Source organism: Herpailurus yagouaroundi, unplaced genomic scaffold (assembly GCF_014898765.1).
Source record: "Herpailurus yagouaroundi ecotype Mexico unplaced genomic scaffold, PumYag 142, whole genome shotgun sequence".
NCBI lineage: Eukaryota > Metazoa > Chordata > Mammalia > Carnivora > Felidae > Herpailurus > Herpailurus yagouaroundi.
In genome coordinates this window covers 57,789,554-57,807,528 of record NW_024412397.1, presented here as the reverse complement: position 1 = coordinate 57,807,528, position 17,975 = coordinate 57,789,554, and the positions used below count along the sequence as shown (strand labels likewise).

Below are 17,975 nucleotides of genomic sequence, written 5' to 3'. Positions count from 1 at the left end.
TCCGTGTTGTAGCATCTATCATACTTTAGTCCTTTTCTTTTCTGAATACTACCCCATTGCATTTATATACCACATTTTATATATCCATTCATCAGTTGATGAGTATTTCCTTTGTTTCCACTTTCTGGTTATTAGGAATAATGCTGCTACAAACATCCCTGTGTAACTTCTTTGTGGATGTATGTTTTCATTTTTCTTAGGTAAAAGGTTAGGAGTGGAATTGCTGGGTCATGGAGTAACTCCCTGCTTAATATTTTGAAGACGTACCGAACTGTTTTCCAAAGTCATGGCACCATTTTACCTTCTCACTAGCCTCTGTTTCTCATCTCTGTTTTCTTTTTTTAAACCATGGGTTGACAAACTGTGGTCCAAGTGCCGTAGCTGGCACACCGCCTGTTTTTGTATATAAAGTTTTATTGGAACAGAGCGATGCCCATCTGTTTATGTATTATGCATGGCTGCTTTGAAACAGTCATGGCAGAGAGGCGCCTGGGTGGCTCGGTCGGTTAAGCGTCCGACTTCGGCTTAGGTCATGATCTCACAGTCCGTGAGTTCGAGCCCCGCGTCGGGCTCTGGGCTGACAGCTCAGAGCCTGGAGCCTGTTTCCGATTCTGTGTCTCCCTCTCTCTCTGCCCCTCCCCCATTCATGCTCTGTTTCTCTCTGTCTCAAAAATAAATAAACGTTAAAAAAAAAAAAAAGGAACAGTCATGGCAGAGTTGGGTAATTGCAACAGCAATCCTGTGGTCAAAAAGTTTGGAATATTTCGTGTCTGGCCCTTTACAGAAATAGTTTGCCAACCCCTACTTTACTTTTTACCCTCCTGATGGGCCATCACTATCCTTTTCTTCCCAGGGAAGTGGCCAGGTCAATGTCCATGCAAGGAAGGCTACGCAGGAGAAAAATGTGATCACTGCCAATTTGGTTATAAGGCTTACCCAGCCTGTGTCCGCTGTGAGTGTAGCCGGGCTGGCAGTGTGAACGAGGACCCATGCTCAGAGCCCTGTCTCTGCAAGGTATGTGCGGGGGTTGAAGGTGACCCTGAGTTTCCTTTGAGGTGTGCAAGAAAGGAACACATTCCACAGGCTCAGAAGATCAGTTCTTGAGCAAGGCAGCAAGATTTAAATAGAACTCTCCTTCCCCGCACCTTCCTGACAAGCATGAGTTTATGTCACATCCATGTCCTCGGACTTAGATGGGCACGCCCAGTTTGGGGTTTTTTTTGGTGGCTTCTGGGCAATGGCCACATAGTCCAGAGGTATTTCTGTGACTTCCAAGATGAAACCAAATACTGCATTTCTGAAGCCTGGGCCATTAACCTCGTGTATAACATCCTTTTCCAGCTTAATGTTTAGAGGAGAACCAGGTAAATACAAAATTTGTAAGAACATAAATTAAAGGCAGATACGTTATTGTAGATTTCTCTTAAAAAGGAATTGGACGGGGGGGGGTGCCTGGGTGGCTCAGTTAAGCGTCTGACCCTTGGTTTCAGCTCAGGTCGTGATTTCACAGTTTGTGAGTTCAAGCCCTACATCCGGCTCTGTGCTGACAGTATAGAGTCTGATTGGGATTCTCCCTCTGTTCCTCTCTCTGCCCCTCCCCCACTCTCGCTCTCTCTCTGTCTCAAAATAAATAAAAAAATATTTTAAAAAAGGAGTTGGACAGGAGTACCTGGGTGACTCAGTCAGTTAAGCATCCGATTTCTTGATTTTGGCTCAGGTCATGATCTCATTGTTCGTGAGATAGAGCCCTGAGTTGGGCTCTGCCCTGACACAGCATGGAGCCCGCTTGGAATTCTCTCTCTCCTTCTCTCTGCCCTCCCCTGCTTGTGCTTGCTCATGGTGCACTCTTTCACTCTTTCTCTGTCTCTATCTCTCAGAATAAATAAATTAACTTTAAAAAAAGGGATTGGAGGGGTTCCTGGGTGGCTCGGTCAGTTAAGTGTTTGACTTCAGCTCAGGTCATGATCTCATGGTTCATGAGTTCAAGCCCCACATTGGGCTGTGTGCTGACAGCTCGGAGCCTGGAGCCTGCTTCAGATTCTGTGTCTCCCTCTCTCTGCCCCTCTTCCACTCATACTCTGTCTCTGTCTCTCAAAAATGAATAAACGTTAAAAAAAAAGTTAAAAAAAAAGGAATTAGACAGTGATAAAAACACATTAATTGGGTACCAGGGTGGTAGAGCTTTTTTGCTATCTGATATTAATATCCATTTCCTCATGATAACCATAATTGTAGGACTTCCCATTGTATCTTATGTGCTTCTTCCTATGTAATCAGAGTCTTAGGCACATGTTATAAGGGACTGAAAATAGTCTTGAGCATTTATCAGTAAGACAATTATATAGCACTCTTCAGATTTTAAGATTCTTTAAAGACTAGCAAAAATGGGAGATTTAAAACAAAACAATACGAAAAAAGCCATTTCAAAATAATGACCAAGCTCTGAGATCCTGACCCTCATTCTTGACTACAAAATTAAATGGTAATTATTTCAAAATATGTGTCCTGGAATTAATGACGTCATGAGGCTTTACATTTACTTTGAGCATCTATTTATTTACCTGTTTCTCTGGATCACCAAATGCCTTTCTTGTTAATGTCATGTTAATGTCACTTAATTCCATCTATCTAGAACACACTGGTTTCAAAGCTAATCTTTTCTCTAATGTGCAGGAAAATGTTGAAGGGGAAAATTGTGACCTCTGCAAGCCAGGATTCTATAACTTGAAGGAGAGAAACCCCGAGGGCTGCTCAGAGTGCTTCTGCTTTGGCGTTTCTGATGTCTGCGACAGCCTTTCTTGGTCCATCAGTCAGGTGCGGGTACCTTCCCGGAGCCAGGATTTAAGAAGCGAGCATCTCAAATGAGCTGTCTGGGAGCTGTGTTCTAAAGCATGGAGGCTGTCTTTCCCTGTAATACCCCTCTCGGCAGTTTGGAATGACATTGGCATAGATCAGAGGCAGCTTACTACTAAAGTGTCACAAAAGTTTCTTTCCTGGTCATGTGAACAAATCCTACATACATTTCCCTATCCAAACAATAGGATATTATGGTATCGTAGAATGTATCACGTTTAAATTTCTCCTGTGGGGAAATGTATCCGGTTGTGGGGTCAGATCTCACCGCATCTGCTCCACACTGGTCTCGGGCCAGGAAGCACATCAGGACAAGGGCTCATGCAGAATTTTCTAGTTCAGAGAACCTGGTGAGGGTAGGAACAACAGTGAGTGACATAGGGATTATGAGGAAAGGTAGCCTCAGTTGTTCTGGGAGTGGGAAGTCCTAGGGGGATGCCACGTGGTGCCTTGGGAGGACAGTGTGATGGCTGGGGGTTAGGGAGGACTGTAGGGCATAGGGCTCATCCATGGGAACCACCTTGCCTCCCCATGGCCCATCTCGGGAGACTGGTATTCAGGGAGGGGTTGGGGGTTGCTAGTCCCTGACCCTCCTTGCCCTCCCTCTCCCCTCCCTCCATCACTGGCAGGTTAGGAGGAGTGGGAACCACGTAGGGGAGGGAGTGGGAATCTCAGCAGTACCTGAGAATGAAGGTGAATCCCTGTGGCCACCATGCTGGTGCGATGGCTTGTCCTCTCTTTGTAGGTGACAAATTGGGAGGATAGGATCTGGAGGTTATACTGATATACTTTTCAGCTTGTTGGTAAAAAAACAGGAAGCAATGATGAAGAAATCAGAGTTAGCAAAAAACATTTTGTTCAAGGCATTTACTAAGGTCTTTGCCATTTTTTTTTTTTAATCTAAGATATATATCCGTGGCCTTGACAGTTTTGTTCACCTACCTGGCTATAATTGATCTGGATTTGAGGAGTGTTTGACTCGTTCTCAGGTCTTCTCGGCCCTTTGACAAGTAGAAGGGTCATGGGTCGTGTGGTTTTGTGGCCACAGTGTGTTAGCTCTGTCCCTAGCTAAGCTTTCTGGATCTGTTTCTTCACCGTGAGGATTTCTGGATGAAACCTAAGATGACTTCTATTTCGTATTCCTAAATTCTGAATCTTTTTTTAAGGTGAAAGACATGTCTGGGTGGCTTGTCACCGACCTGATCAGTCCGAGCAAGATCCCATCTCAGCAAGACGCACTAGGTGGGCGTCATCAGATTAGCATCAACAACACGGTGGCCACGCAGAGGCTGACTTCTAAGTATTACTGGTCGGCACCGGAGGCCTACCTCGGAAATAAGGTAGGGCCATCATCGGAAGTAACAGCTTGGACAAAGATCTCAAGGCACGTTAAGAAAGAACATAACTTGGCACTTTAAGTCGTCTTATGGTCACTTGAGGGTTTGACAGAAAATTATACAGCATTTACTTACACTTGCCTGACTCACATGGTCTTGCTTATCCTTACTTGACTTTATTACATCATTAAAAGACGGACTTTTTACTCGGCCATATCGGTCATAAGCAGTCTGTTGTAAGAAGCCTGGTCCCCTCCTCCCCTGACAGACTTTCTACTTTGCTCTGGGTCCCTGGATCACGTGGGCCTGTGTGAAATGTCGGTCACATTCCTGCTTTGTCTGGTTAGCCCTGTACATACCTTGGCCCCATGGCACGGTAGTGAGCCTGGCACGTAGGAGGTACTCAGGCAGGGAGGGCTGCGCTGTGAGGCTGGGGCACTGCCAGTTTCAGCGTCAGGACTGTCTCTCGCCTAACATCCACAGTCAGCGACAGATAGAGTACTTTCCATTTGAAGAAAATGCAAAATGGTGGTTCCGTGAGGCAGAAGTTTGGTTGCTGTGACTTAAGTCTGCCCTCAAGGCTGTTGTCCCCTTCCTCCTCACCAATAAAGCCTTCTCCCCAGATTCGGATGACCTGGGAATATACTCAGTGGAATCCATCTCAGTAACACGAGCTCCGTGTTCACCTTCGCCATGCGTTCAGTTTGTTTTAAAGTAATGGTATGTTGGGGCGCCTGGGTGGCTCAGTCGGCTGAGCAGCCGACTTCAGCTCAGGTCATGATCTCGCAGTTCGTGAGTTCGAGCCCCGCGTCGGGCTCTGTGCTGACAGCTCGGAGCCTGGAGCCTGCTTTGGATTCTGGGTCTCCCTCTCTCGTTGCCCCTCCCCCACTTGTGCCACGTCTCTGTCTCTCAAAAATAAATAAACATTAAAAAAATTTTTCTTCTTTAAATAAAAAAATAAAGTAATGGTATGTTTCATCGTAGTGTAGGTTTTTTAGCTTGGTAAGCTTCTGTTTCATTTGTTGGTTATATTTTAATTTTAGATTTTGTTTTACTTAGATTTAGGTTTAAGTGGTGCTTATTTTGAAAATGATTTCCTTGTCCCCATCAAATTATAATCCTAGAAGATGTACTCTGTTTATGTGATCTTATTACCAATAGTCAGTGATTTCTTTTTTTCTGCTAAGATCGCCTCTCCGCTTCTGTGGTGCAAAGACTAGATTCTGAACATGATATTGTTGTAACATACCTGTCGCAAAGAAAATGTCCACTTTACATTAGAGGCTATGATCAGGAAGATAAAGCTTTTGTCTTTCTTCCGGCAGATGAGACAGGTTCCTTATTGTTCTCCTACAATCAGGCAGTGAGATCAGAATGTTGGGGTTATTGTCATGGATTTAACTCCTAAATCCTAGAGGATTTAAGTGAAATACATGTCTATTGTGTGATTCACAGGAGTTTATTTATGCTAATTAACCTTAGGGTCTCTAAGAAGGAGTACATCTTTCTTCTGTCCGCTTAAATTATATCCTGCATCCAGACGCCTAGGTGGCTCAGTCAGTTCCGCATCTGACAGCTCAGGTCATGGTCTTGTGGTTCGTGAGTTCGAGCCCCGCATCAGGCCCTTTGCTGTTGAGCTTCAGATCCTCTGTCTCCCTCTCTCTCTGTCCCTCCCTCCTCTCTCTCTCTCTCTCTCTCAAAAATAAACATTAAAAAAATTATGTCCTGCCTTATGGTAATATCAATCAAACAAAATATTCTTGTAATATGCTTTCTTTTCACTGGCTTAATGTGAACCTCCTTACATACTGTGGCCACTTGGACACCTTGTCGCCTGGTTGTTTCCCGATGGATCCTAGCCACCACTTTCTCTTGCTGAGGGGCTGTGATGATTTGCCCTTGGTGTTCACGCTCGCTTACGTGTTTCAGCTGACTGCTTTCGGTGGATTCCTGAAGTACACAGTGTCCTATGATATTCCAGTGGAGACAGTGGATGGCGACCTCATGTCGCACACCGATGTCATCATCAAGGTAGGTGCTCTCACGCTGCTTTGCTGTGGAGCTCAAGGGCTTAGTTGGGTGACAGTTTTGTGACTCGGAGTAGCTAAGGGAACCTCTAGTAGCAAGGAGCGCTTGGCCGGGTGGCCATTCAGCAGTGCTTTGCCTCATCTGGAAACTGACCAGACTGAGTGTCTCCGGGTCCATTTCCGGAACTGCCTCAGGGGAGCACGCGCGGCTCTTCCCTGGATCCTGGAAGCTGACACATCTTTTCACATTTAAAAGGGAGACAGGTGTTTGTCTTGATGTTGGAACTGCCTTGCCAGCCATTTGACTCCCTCTGTCTCCTCCTGCCACGTTGGCCCCCATATGAATGGTTAGGTGACAGCGCCTGGCAGTGTGGGGACAGGAGATGCGGTGCCATTTTTGTTCTCAGCCTCTGTCCCTAATCCTGTCCCCTCACTCTTCTCCTCCCCCGTCACCAAAAGGCCCAGCTCAGCCTCCCCAGTAGTTTTCCCAAAGGTAAGAAACCACTTCAGATTCTAGTCTGCACCTTTAATGACTGAAATCTCCCTGTCCAGCCTGCTCTGGGTGGGAACCGTGTGACATAAAGCATTTTTGTGAATGGCAATTTATGAAAACTAGAGGTATTTTTACATACTTTTTCTACTTTTGCTCTTCAGTTAAAGATTATGGGTGCCATGGGGCGCCTGGGCTCAGTCAGTTGAGCGTCCAGCGTCAGCTCAGGTCATGATCTCACAGCTCGTGGGTTCGAGCCCCGCGTTGGGCTCTGTTCTGACAGCTCAGAGTCTGGAGGCGGCTTCGGATTCTGACTCCATCTCTCTCTGCCCCTCCCCCACTCACACACTGTCTCTCTCTCTCTCTCTCTCTCTCTCTCTCTCTCAAATATAAATGAAAACATTTTTTAAAAGTTTCAAAAAAAAGATTAGGTGTGTCAGATTGATTGCTTTGAGGAAAATTGTGGGTGAATATATGCCGTTTCTTTTCTGAGATCCCAGGGAAGGACCCTGTCTTTAGATTTACAGTCTGATTCCCTCTGAGGGTGCTACATTGAAACACCTTTCCTCTGATTGTTCTGGACCAAGAGCTATAGACACAATTACATGTTTACCCTGAGAACCTAAGCACAAATGAAAAGCCATGTTGCTGAATACAAATTTGCTTTTACTTTTTGGCCGTGAAGTTGAATTACGAATATATTTCCTCTTGTTTTGAATGTTAGGGAAATGGACTCACTTTAAGCACCCAGGCCGAGGGCCTGTCATTACAGCCCTATGAAGAGTATTTAAACGTGGTCAGACTTGTGCCAGAGAACTTCCGAGATTTTAATAACAAAAAGGAGATAGATCGTGACCAACTGATGACTGTCCTTGCCAATGTGACACATCTCCTGATCAGAGCCAACTATAATTCTGCAAAAATGGCTCTTTACAGGTGGGTATTGAAAGAGAGGGAAGGGTTTTGGTGAAGGTATTTTAATCTTGTGTTTATCTGTTATTATGCATTTTAAGCATATTTTACTTGATTATTTTAAGGGCACACCTAATGGAACCAGCTGTTGTAAAAATATTTTTATTACTATAATTTTATGGAAGATGTAAGAATAGTTGTCCATGACAAATGTGTGTCTCAGTAAGGAGATAGTCTTGACGTCAGGATCAGAAACGTGTAGGGTGTTTTTCTGAGAACTTCCTGACAAGTTAACAATTGGCTGGACCATCTTGCATCTATCTAGTTTTCACCCTCCCGTTGTTAACGGTCTTAGATTTTACTGTCTATTTAAGCTAATGTTCCCATCCTTAGTCTTTTTATTGCTTCTAGAAGGGCAATTTCTGGCAATGCCAGGCTAAGTATAAACATTGGCTACAGCTAAAGCAAACACGGAATTATACATTTAAGGACAATCTCTGTATTCAAGATAGGATTATTTTTTTTTATTTATTATTATTTTTTTAAATGTTTATTTATTTTTGAGACAGAGAGAGACAGAGCATGAATGGGGGAGGGGCAGAGAGAGAGGGAGACACAGAATCGGAAGCAGGCTCCAGGCTCTGAGCCATCAGCCCAGAGCCTGACGCGGGGCTCGAACCCACGAGCCGTGAGATCGTGACCTGAGCCGAAGTCGGACGCTCAACCGACTGAGCCACCCAGGCGCCCCCAAGATAGGATTATTGAATAGATTTGTTTTTCTGAAGCACTTCAGCTCAGACTGGACAGCATCAGATCCTTCCCACAGCTGTCTGGGCAATCACATGTCTTTCCACCAAATATTGCAAAGGCTTTCCAGCGAATACTGATGGCTTGCAGAAATCATATTGGTGTGAAAATCTTTACTTACAAAAGTCACATCACCATTTTGCTTGAACAGGCCTTTTTTAAGAATCCACCTTCCTCAGGGTGTTAGATGTCATTTGCAGGTGGGTATCTAAGTCACGTGATGACCCCTATCTATCGGTAGGTTGGATTCTGTCTCTTTGGACACAGCCAGCCCTAACGTTATAGACCTGGCACTGGCCACGGAGGTGGAGCACTGCGAATGTCCCCAAGGCTATGCAGGGATCTCCTGTGAGGTAAGGCTTCTCTTATTCCCTTCCTGTCCCCTCCCTTTTGTTCTTTCCTAAGGGGAAGAAAGCACCCTGAAGGTAATACAGTGGCCCAGTTTTTAACTTTAGAAACCCCATGTTTGGCTCAGACTTTTAGAGTCTATAGGAATATTAGCAAACACAATGTTTAAAGAAATCTGGTGCCACCTGCAGAGGGGGGTTCTGGGGCACCTGGAAATGCTCCGAATTAAGTCTACCCTCTTGCCTTAGTCATCTGGAAAACTGCATGCCATATTTTGCATTTCTAAGGAGGACTGAACTTGATTGTATCTGAATGTTTACTAATCACCAGCATGCAATCTAGAAAGCACTGGACAAGCCAGGCCCGTTTGAGACTTTTTTATGGCCCCCAGCTATGTTAACTTAGGTGAGCTCCATCCCACAATGAAGGGTGAGAAAATGCACTTGAATCATCACTAAAAGTAATCTGTTGGTTAAAATTTTTTTCTTTGAAATATATTTTGAAATGATTTGGACATAAGTATTGATAACTTTCTGTGTATTTGGCACTATCCTCACCTCTTTCTGTAGGAAAGAGCTAGGAAGTGGTCACATCAGGTTTCAAGTTCATCTGTGCTGTTAACCACCCCACGGTCCCGCCTCTCCCTTGTTCAAGACTGACTATAATTATGAACATTTGTCATTGGCTGTGATTGTCTGGCAATCATTTTTACAAAGTGAGAACACTGTATTTATGATTCATTTTTATGGATGTTTATCAATTATAAACATTGCAGTTAAGAAAGCTGGCCCATGCTTCATGATGTAAATATTTAATTAAATATTTCTGTTGCTATTTTAAATTTTTTGCAGAGTTGTTTCTTTTTTGATCCAATGAACTTTTTTTTTTTTTTTAGATCTGAGACATTTATTCTTAGGCCAAGGAAATGTCTGTAGGTCCTAATTCCTGTGTAGTTAATATTTAACGGGTAAATGACCTTAAGGCTACCTTATAGAGTGTGGGATGTGGAAATAGGAAAGCGGGCAGATCAAGTAAAAGCCTGTCCCAGCTAGACCAAGAGGGGGCAGCAGTGAGCAGTTGCTGCTGCAGAACTCAAAAGTCCACTGGGTTTGGAGAGAAAAGTACTGATGTGCCTACGATGATGGCTCAAGCAAGTGCACGAAGCTTAACACAAATGTTTCAGTGTTGGGGCACCTGGGTGGCGCAGTCGGTTAAGCGTCCGACTTCAGCCAGGTCACGATCTCACGGTTCGTGAGTTCGAGCCCTGCGTCAGGCTCTGGGCTGATGGCTCAGAGCCTGGAGCCTGTTTCCGATTCTGTGTCTCCCTCTCTCTCTGCCCCTCTCCCGTTCATGCTCTGTCTCTCTCTGTCCCAAAAATAAATAAACGTTGAAAAAAAAATTAAAAAAAAAACAACAAACAAAAAAAACAAACAAATGTTTCAGTGTTTTTGTCAGACAAAAGAACGAATTCTTTAATCAAAAGCTGACATAAGGAATCGGGCAGCTATTGGTGGGGAATGGAATTCTTTTTTTTTTTTTTTTTTAAGTTTATTTATTTATTTTGAGAGAGACAGAGAGAGAGCACGAGCTGGGGTGGGGCAGAGAGAAGGAGAGACAAAATCCCAAGCAGGCTCTGCACCATCCGCACAGAGCCCAAGGTGGGGCTTAAACTCACGAATCTTGAGATCAGGACCTGAGCTGAGATCAAGAGTCAGACGCCAGCCAGGTGCCCCAGGAATGGAATTCTTGATAGCCCTGTAGGGACCACACAGACCCCCACCCCAGTCGGTGCCACCTGTAGACTAGCCCATTGCCCTTGAGGGGAGTATGGCTGCATGGAGGTATTAGAGGACATTCACAAGGTCAGTGTGAATGAATGCATGTATGTATTATTTATATAATGAAAATGCAGTTTTAATACTTTTTACAACAAATAAAAACGAAATCTACATCCCTCATCCGTGGCCCCACGGGAGTATGCTGGCCTCCAAAGTCATCACTCCCCAGTCTGCATTCTGAACATGTTTTGTGTCTGGTGTGGCCCCGGGCAGCCCTGTGGCCATGGGTCTGGGTGGCGACTTTACTCGCTCCACTGGCACAGTGGGCCTGGTGCCTAACTGTTCTGTGTTCCAGATTTCATGTCTATCAAATAGAATATTTCTCAGGGTCATCATGAGAATTATGACATGGGTGACTGTGTCCGGGGCGGTCCCCAGCTCCTCACAGGCAGGGGATGGCCCTGGATACTTCAGAAAGCACACCTGTAACGCTTGCTCCATTAAACTGATGCGGTTTGACACCGACCTACGCTTGAAGACTTTGATGGTAATATTTAGTGAGTTATAAACAGAAGAAAATAAAATCAAGTTGAGAGGAGAATGCCCTCTTGATCGAAACACTGGTTAAGTGGCTGAGTGTTACATGATTTCTTTTTTTTTTTTTTAATTTTTTTTAACGTTTATTTATTTTTGGGACAGAGAGAGACAGAGCATGAACGGGGAGGGTCAGAGAGAGAGGGAGACACAGAATCCGAAACAGGCTTCAGGCTCTGAGCGGTCAGCACAGAGCCTGACTTGGGGCTCAAACTCACGGACCGCGAGATCATGACCTGAGCCGAAATCGGACGCTCAACTGACTGAGCCACCCAGGCGCCCGACATGATTTCTAATAATATTGCAGTGGGATACCGCTGAAGTACATGCCGACCCATTGTATACCCACCAGGTTTGGGTGTGCGTGCTTCTGCCTTTAAAAAGAAATAAGGGGTTAGTAGTGGGTGGTGGGCGTTGAGGAGGGCACTTGTTGGGATGAGCACTGGGTGTCTCATGAATCACGGGACTCTACCCCCAAAACCAAGAGCACACTTGCACACTGTATGTTGGCTAACCTGACAATAAATTATATATACATTTTTTTAAATTTAAAAATTAAAAATAAATAAATAATAACAAAAAATAAATAAGGAGCTAGATTTATGGTGACGGTTGCACACTTTGGGAAGTTTACTAAAAAATTCATTGAACCGTGCCCTTAAAATGGGAGCATTTTATGGCACGTCGATGATGCCTCGACAAAGAAGTTTGAGGGGAAAAAGAGAAGTTTCTCTACTTCTAGAAAATGGAGCCATTTATGTTTCTAACGTATTGAAAAGAAGATGAGGGGCGCCTGGGTGGCTCAGTTGGTTAAGCGTCCGCTCTTGATTTTGGCTCAGGTCACAGTCTCGAGGTTTCCTGATTTTGAGCCCTTTGTGGGGCTCTGCACTGACAGTGTGGAGCCTGCTTGGAATTCTCTGTCTCCCTCTCTCTCTCCCGCTCCCCCACTCATGCTCGCTCTTTCTCTCTCTCTCTCTCCCCCTCAATAAATAAATAAACTTAAAAAATTTTTTAAATAATAATAAAAAAAGATGCTGATTTCGATAATGTCCAAGGTTGCCTTCACCGGTGTGTGTTACCCGCCCCTCTTTTGCAGTCCTGTCTCCCTGGCTATTATCGTGTGGATGGAATACTCTTTGGAGGAATTTGTCAACCCTGTGAATGCCATGGCCATGCAACTGAATGCGATATCCACGGCGTTTGCTTTGTGAGTCTGTTCCTAAAACCTTGAGTGCCCCCTCCCACCCATCCCAAAGCCATCTGCTATGCAGAAGTGGTTTAGAACAAAATGCTTCCTTCACAGGAGATTATCCCTGCCCTTGTAGACTCCAAAGGAAATTTGCAGACTTAAGTTCATGTCATAAAATGTTTCCTGCTTCCCCCCGCCACACACACTCTTTTTTGAAAAAAAAAAAAAAAAAAAAAAAAAGGTTACTTTGGTGAAAATGGAAAAGGGATATATAATTTCTTTGCGGGTTTTTTATTAGAACAACGAACTTACTTTGTAAGATTATAAAGCTATATACAGGTAGAAAATATTATCCACCAATTAAATAAAAAGGATCGGGTGTTTTACATGAAAATCCTAGCATTTTTTAACATATTACACAGTATATCATAAAAGGGATAATAAAACTTCTGATAATCACACTCATTTGTACAATATATAATGCTTCATAGTTGTTAGCTTGGATAAACTCTTCAAACAAGTGCTTCTTTCATGCAACATGAGTTGAAACATGGCTTGACAAATATGCAGTTAATCTTGAGAATGAACTTTGGGGCAGATACAGGGCACGACTTGTTTTTTAACTTCAATCAGAAATTCTTTTCGGTTCTTTTGCCCGGAAGCCAGGCCATACTCCTGGGTTCTAATGGATTTACTGCACGTAGATCGAGTGAACACATATGTTAATCAGCTGAGTCTGATTCACCACAGGGAAACCTTCATACTCTTTCCAAAAGAGATTGATTGAGTCCTAGGGCTAGGGAAAATTAATTATCAGACCCAGGGAGATGCCCTGGATTGCTTATTCTCTCTAGAGCCTGGTTTTTCTTGATTCTGTAAGTAAAGCTTTCATTTTGTTCTTTGTTCCTTTCTTTGTTCTGGGAATGCAAGTGTCTGTAGGAAATGCATAAAATGATGATTTGCACACACACTCAGTGCCTCAGGATCGTTTCCCAGAGCTTGATGAGGTCGTTGCTTTTTTTAAATGCCTCTGCCTTTCCACGTGCGTTCTCGAGGCCAGCCTTCCAAGGGCCTCTGCCAATAGCGAGGGGTGGTCGGCAGACCGTGGTTGTGGCACCGATGACTTAAGGTACAGGCGAGCTGAAAGGGTGTTTGCACAGGCTTCTATTAATATATATTGACAAAATATAAAAATATATACCCCCGTTAAAGCGAAGATGCTGATAGCCACTGGCCTTCAAGTTCTAAATATAATAAATGATAATGATTTTTGTCATTGAAAAAGTTTTGGAAACCATGTTAGATGTACAGAAAGGCTTACAAAACCAGTGTAGACAGACCCTGTGCAACCTTCACACATCATCCCCTGATGGTCTTGCATAACCAGAGTCCAGTGATTAAAACTAAGAAATTCACGCTGGCAGTATCCCATCCACTGCGGACTTCACTCCGATTTCGTCAGGTTTTCCACTCATGTCCCATTCCTTTCCAGTGTCAAGCATTTTAGGCAAGAAGACGCGAAGGTGACATGCCCGCTCGGTGCACACTGTCAGGAACACGCGGTCTGGTCTTCCCGGGGACGTTAGCCTGGGACAGCCGGATAAGGTGGTGACAGTCGGGTTTTTCCACTGTGAAGTTATTTTTCTTTTCCAATCAACAGAAGATGTTTTTCCTTCCCAAGGAGATGAACGTTCTCATCCTTAACATACCAGCTCCTCCAACGGGGCTGGTCACTTAAAGCGATGGTGACTGAGACAGCATTAAAACAGATACTTGGGGCCCGGCAGTAGTGGTGCCCGAGTGGCTCAGTCGGTTGAGCGTCCAACTCTTGATTTCGGCTCAGGTCATGATCCCAAGGTTGTGGGGTTGAGCCCTGCGTCTGGCTCTGCACTGAGCGTGGAGCCTGTTAAGCTTCTCTCTCTCTCTCTCTCTCTCTCTCTCTCCTGCCTTCTGCCCCTCTCCCCTGCTCACACACACTCTCTCTCTCTTTCAAATTAAAAAAGAATCTTAAATGAAAAGAAAAAAACAGACCCTTAGTAGGTTTTTTAGCAGAACTACATCATGGCTTTCCCAAAGAAAAAGAAAACCCCCTTCTGGCCCTTTGAGCAAAAAATCATATCATACCTATTTTGCAAGTGGACATAATCATCATCAAATTTTCCCCTTAGATGTAGCAGTCGCTGATGATTCTGGCCCCACCACCACGATGTTGGCAAAAGGGTAGCTCTCCAACTCCAGCACTCCCCCCCATGCTTACTGGTTGGCACACAGCCTCCACTCTAAGCAAGAACCCCACACCCCTTTCTTATGTCTACTTATTTACCTACTGATTATCTCTCTGGACTCATGGATTCCAAATTTTCCCAGATTTGACTAGTGGAAGCATATCCAGTAGGGTTTTTTTGTTTATTTGTTTTTTCGTTTTTTTTTTTAGAGAGAGAGAGCAGAGGAAGGGGGCAGAGGGAGAGAGAGGGAAATAGAGAATCCTAAGCAGCTTCAACGCCCAGTGCAGAGCCCGAGGCGGGGCTTGAACACACAACCCTGGGGTCATGAGCTGAGCCGAAATCAAGAGTCAGATGATTAAGCAACGGAGCCAACCAGGCGCCCCTACCCAGTAGTTTTTGACTGCATGATGAACATTGTGCATTGTTAAGTTTTTGGATTTTGTCGCTTTCCTTTAAAGAATGTCAGAGTTTGTTTTGGCACGCAGTAAATTACCATAGGTCAGCTTGATTGTCTCCAGGTTTGTTTTTAAGTTTTGTTAGGGTGGGTCTAAAATAACCTCTATTCTAGGGCAGGCTTAACCCTTCTGCAAATGAGTTTTTCTTCTGGGGTCTCTGCTGGGCGCTCTGGGTGGTTAACAAAGATTCTCCATACTGGCCGGTTACAATTCTAGTGTCCCTGGGGCTCTGGGTGAGTTCTGAATTTTTCAGCTGACCTCATGGAAACGCGCTCTACACACAAGAAGTTTAGTATTCAGTAGCTATTTGAAGGGGTCTCCCGTGGGGATTTCTGGAGCTCTTATTCTGTGAAGTTCTGGTTCTCTGCCCAAATTCTTGCAGTTCCAGCCTCCCCATACTCTGACCTCCGTCTCCTCAACTCAGCAAAACCACCTTCTTGCCCACCCCGCCCCCCCCCACAACTCCCTGCCAGCTTGGCAAGTGTCTCCGGGCAGAAAGACATGTGGTCGTGGGTTCATCCCATCACCTCCCTTGTCTCGGGTATTTCCGCACCCCTCTGTGGTCCAGTGTCTGAAAGAAGTTGTTCGATATGTTTTGCTCCAGTTTTCTAGTTCTTTCCCACAGACGGGCAAGTCTGGTAGCAGTTCCTCCAGAGTGGGCTGAAGTGAAATCTTCTCATTTATACAGATTGTGCAAATTACATTTTTTAATTCATTTATCTGGACACAGGCAACCCCTCCTCATATGACAGGGTTTGGTGACTTGTTTGAGCATTTGATCTTTTTTTTGTTTTTTTTCCCCTCCCACTCTGACTTCAAGTTGTTTGTAGATGAATCAGAGAGTCCTTTAAGGAGACCTGAACTGAGTCTTCTTCTCATTCACGTGTTCTAGGCGTGCAAGCACAACACCACCGGGGACCACTGTGAGCAGTGCGCGCCCGGCTTCTACGGGCTGCCTTCCCGAGGGACTCCTAGGGACTGCCAGCAGTGTGCCTGCCCCCTCTCCACAGCCTCCAACAAGTAAGCCCGGCAACTCCACTGGTGGGCTCCACCCGGTGCGGCCACAATGTCTATTCAGATGTGCGTTGATTTCTTCAGAGCCAGACTTTGTGTGTGACAAGAGTGTGATAACCCGGTGGTAATTAACTAGGATTAAAGGTGGAGGAATGGATTCTCTTTTATTTTATTTTATTTTATTTTATTTTATTTTATTTTATTATTTTTTTTAATGTTTTATTTATTTTTAAGACTGAGAGGCAGAGCATGAGTGAGGAGGGGCAGAGAGAGAGGGAGACACAGAATCTGAAGCAGGCTCCAGGCTCTGAGCTGTCAGCACAGAGCCCGACGCGGGGCTCGAACTCACGAACTGTGAGATCATGACCTGAGCTGAAGTTGGACGTTTAACCAACTGAGCCACCCAGGTGCCCCTGGATTCTATTTAAAAAAAAAAAAAAAAAAAAAAAAAAAAAGAACAAGTTTGGTGCATTAAATTAAATAAGAAAAGTTATGTGATGGCAAGGAAAGATGCACAGTTTTGCTCCTCTGGGTCTAACGTTGCTCGTTAATTCTTTTAATGTACAGTGTATGTACCTACCAGTGGTCTGGGACATATAAGGTACACAGAAATGAATAAAACTTTGTTCCTGGCCTTAAGAAGTTTTTGATATAATGCCCAAAATAGGTAAATATGAGGCTTGTCGAAAATGGGCTGAGGGGCGCCTGGGTGGCGCAGTCGGTTAAGCGTCCGCCTTCGGCCAGGTCACGATCTCGCGGTCCGTGAGTTCGAGCCCCGCGTCGGGCTCTGGGCTGATGGCTCAGAGCCTGGAGCCTGTTTCCGATTCTGTGTCTCCCTCTCTCTCTGCTCCTCCCCCATTCATGCTCTGTCTCTCTCTGTCCCAAAAATAAATAAACGTTGAAAAAAAAAATTAAAAAAAAAAAAAAAAGAAAGAAAATGGGCTGAACTCACGTAATGATTCAACCGATATTTATCAAGTGCCTACTGAGCATCATGGTTGGTTCAACGTGTTCATCCACGGCTGCTGGTCCCATGGAACCCGCACTGTGGTCATGACTCGGTGGAGGTATGTCCACTGTCCGGAGAGTGTGAATCTGCCAGGAATGACTCAGAAAAAGCCTTTGATCTGAGGCTTGAGGATGAGAAGGAATTTGAAGGCCGCAGAGAAGGGCCTTCCGGGCAGGAGGAACTGAGTATGCCAAGGCGGGGTAGCACAAAGGAGCAGATCCCATCTGTGAAATCATGGTTGGTCCTGCCGCACAAAGCGTGAGGGGAGGTGGAAGGGGCCAGTGGTGCACACGGCCTCATTCGCAGGCCAGTGGTTTGAAAACATGCTTCTCTCTTGCTGGTTTTCCCGTTAGGACCCTTCTTCCTTCATGACCCAGGGAATTCTTCCATGGGGATTTTTATTTGAAACTGCACCATGCAAAACAGATACAGGCAGGGCTACTCGGATGAAATCGTGGGAGACTCTCAGCTGCCCCCATGGCTCCCTTCACAGGTCCCCCCAAAACCCAGGAACAGAGGTTGAAGGGACCTTTGTCAGCCGTGGGGGTCCTTTGGAGAATGTTGATGGGCCGTCATGTACAAGCTCGAGCTCGCTCTTGGCCAGTGTGGAGAGGGCTCTGAGGCAAGCAGACCAGTGACAGGGAACCCAGAGAGGGGAACTTGGCTTGGCCAGGAGGAGCATCAGAGAAGGCGTCCTGGAGGAGGTGGCTGCTGAGTTGGGGATGGAGGATAAGATGAACCCAGCCAGAGAGGGGAAGAAGTGCCCTCTGGGCTGAGGGATAAGCAGGAACAGGGAACAGTGAGCAGCCATTGCCCAGTGAGATGGGCTGCATGGTCGGGGACCGGGGTTCTGGAGTAAAGACCTAGTGAAAGTTTGTAAGGAGTGGTAAAAGATGAGCATTTTATTTTTATTTTTGTTTTTGAAAAATTTTTAATG

The 17,975-nt window shown here is 45.0% G+C and overlaps 1 protein-coding gene across 1 annotated transcript in view; it reads left to right on the top strand.

Annotated features, from left to right (window-relative positions):
- LAMA1 (laminin subunit alpha 1) overlaps positions 1-17,975 on the top strand; it is a 168,353-nt gene that overhangs the window by 69,922 nt on the left and 80,456 nt on the right. The window contains exons 10-17 of the mRNA XM_040479369.1: positions 854-1,014; positions 2,674-2,814; positions 4,020-4,193; positions 6,120-6,221; positions 7,432-7,643; positions 8,668-8,779; positions 12,243-12,353; positions 15,908-16,035. Coding sequence (XP_040335303.1) covers positions 854-1,014; positions 2,674-2,814; positions 4,020-4,193; positions 6,120-6,221; positions 7,432-7,643; positions 8,668-8,779; positions 12,243-12,353; positions 15,908-16,035 — 1,141 coding nt within the window. The remainder of the gene's footprint in view (positions 1-853; positions 1,015-2,673; positions 2,815-4,019; positions 4,194-6,119; positions 6,222-7,431; positions 7,644-8,667; positions 8,780-12,242; positions 12,354-15,907; positions 16,036-17,975) is intronic.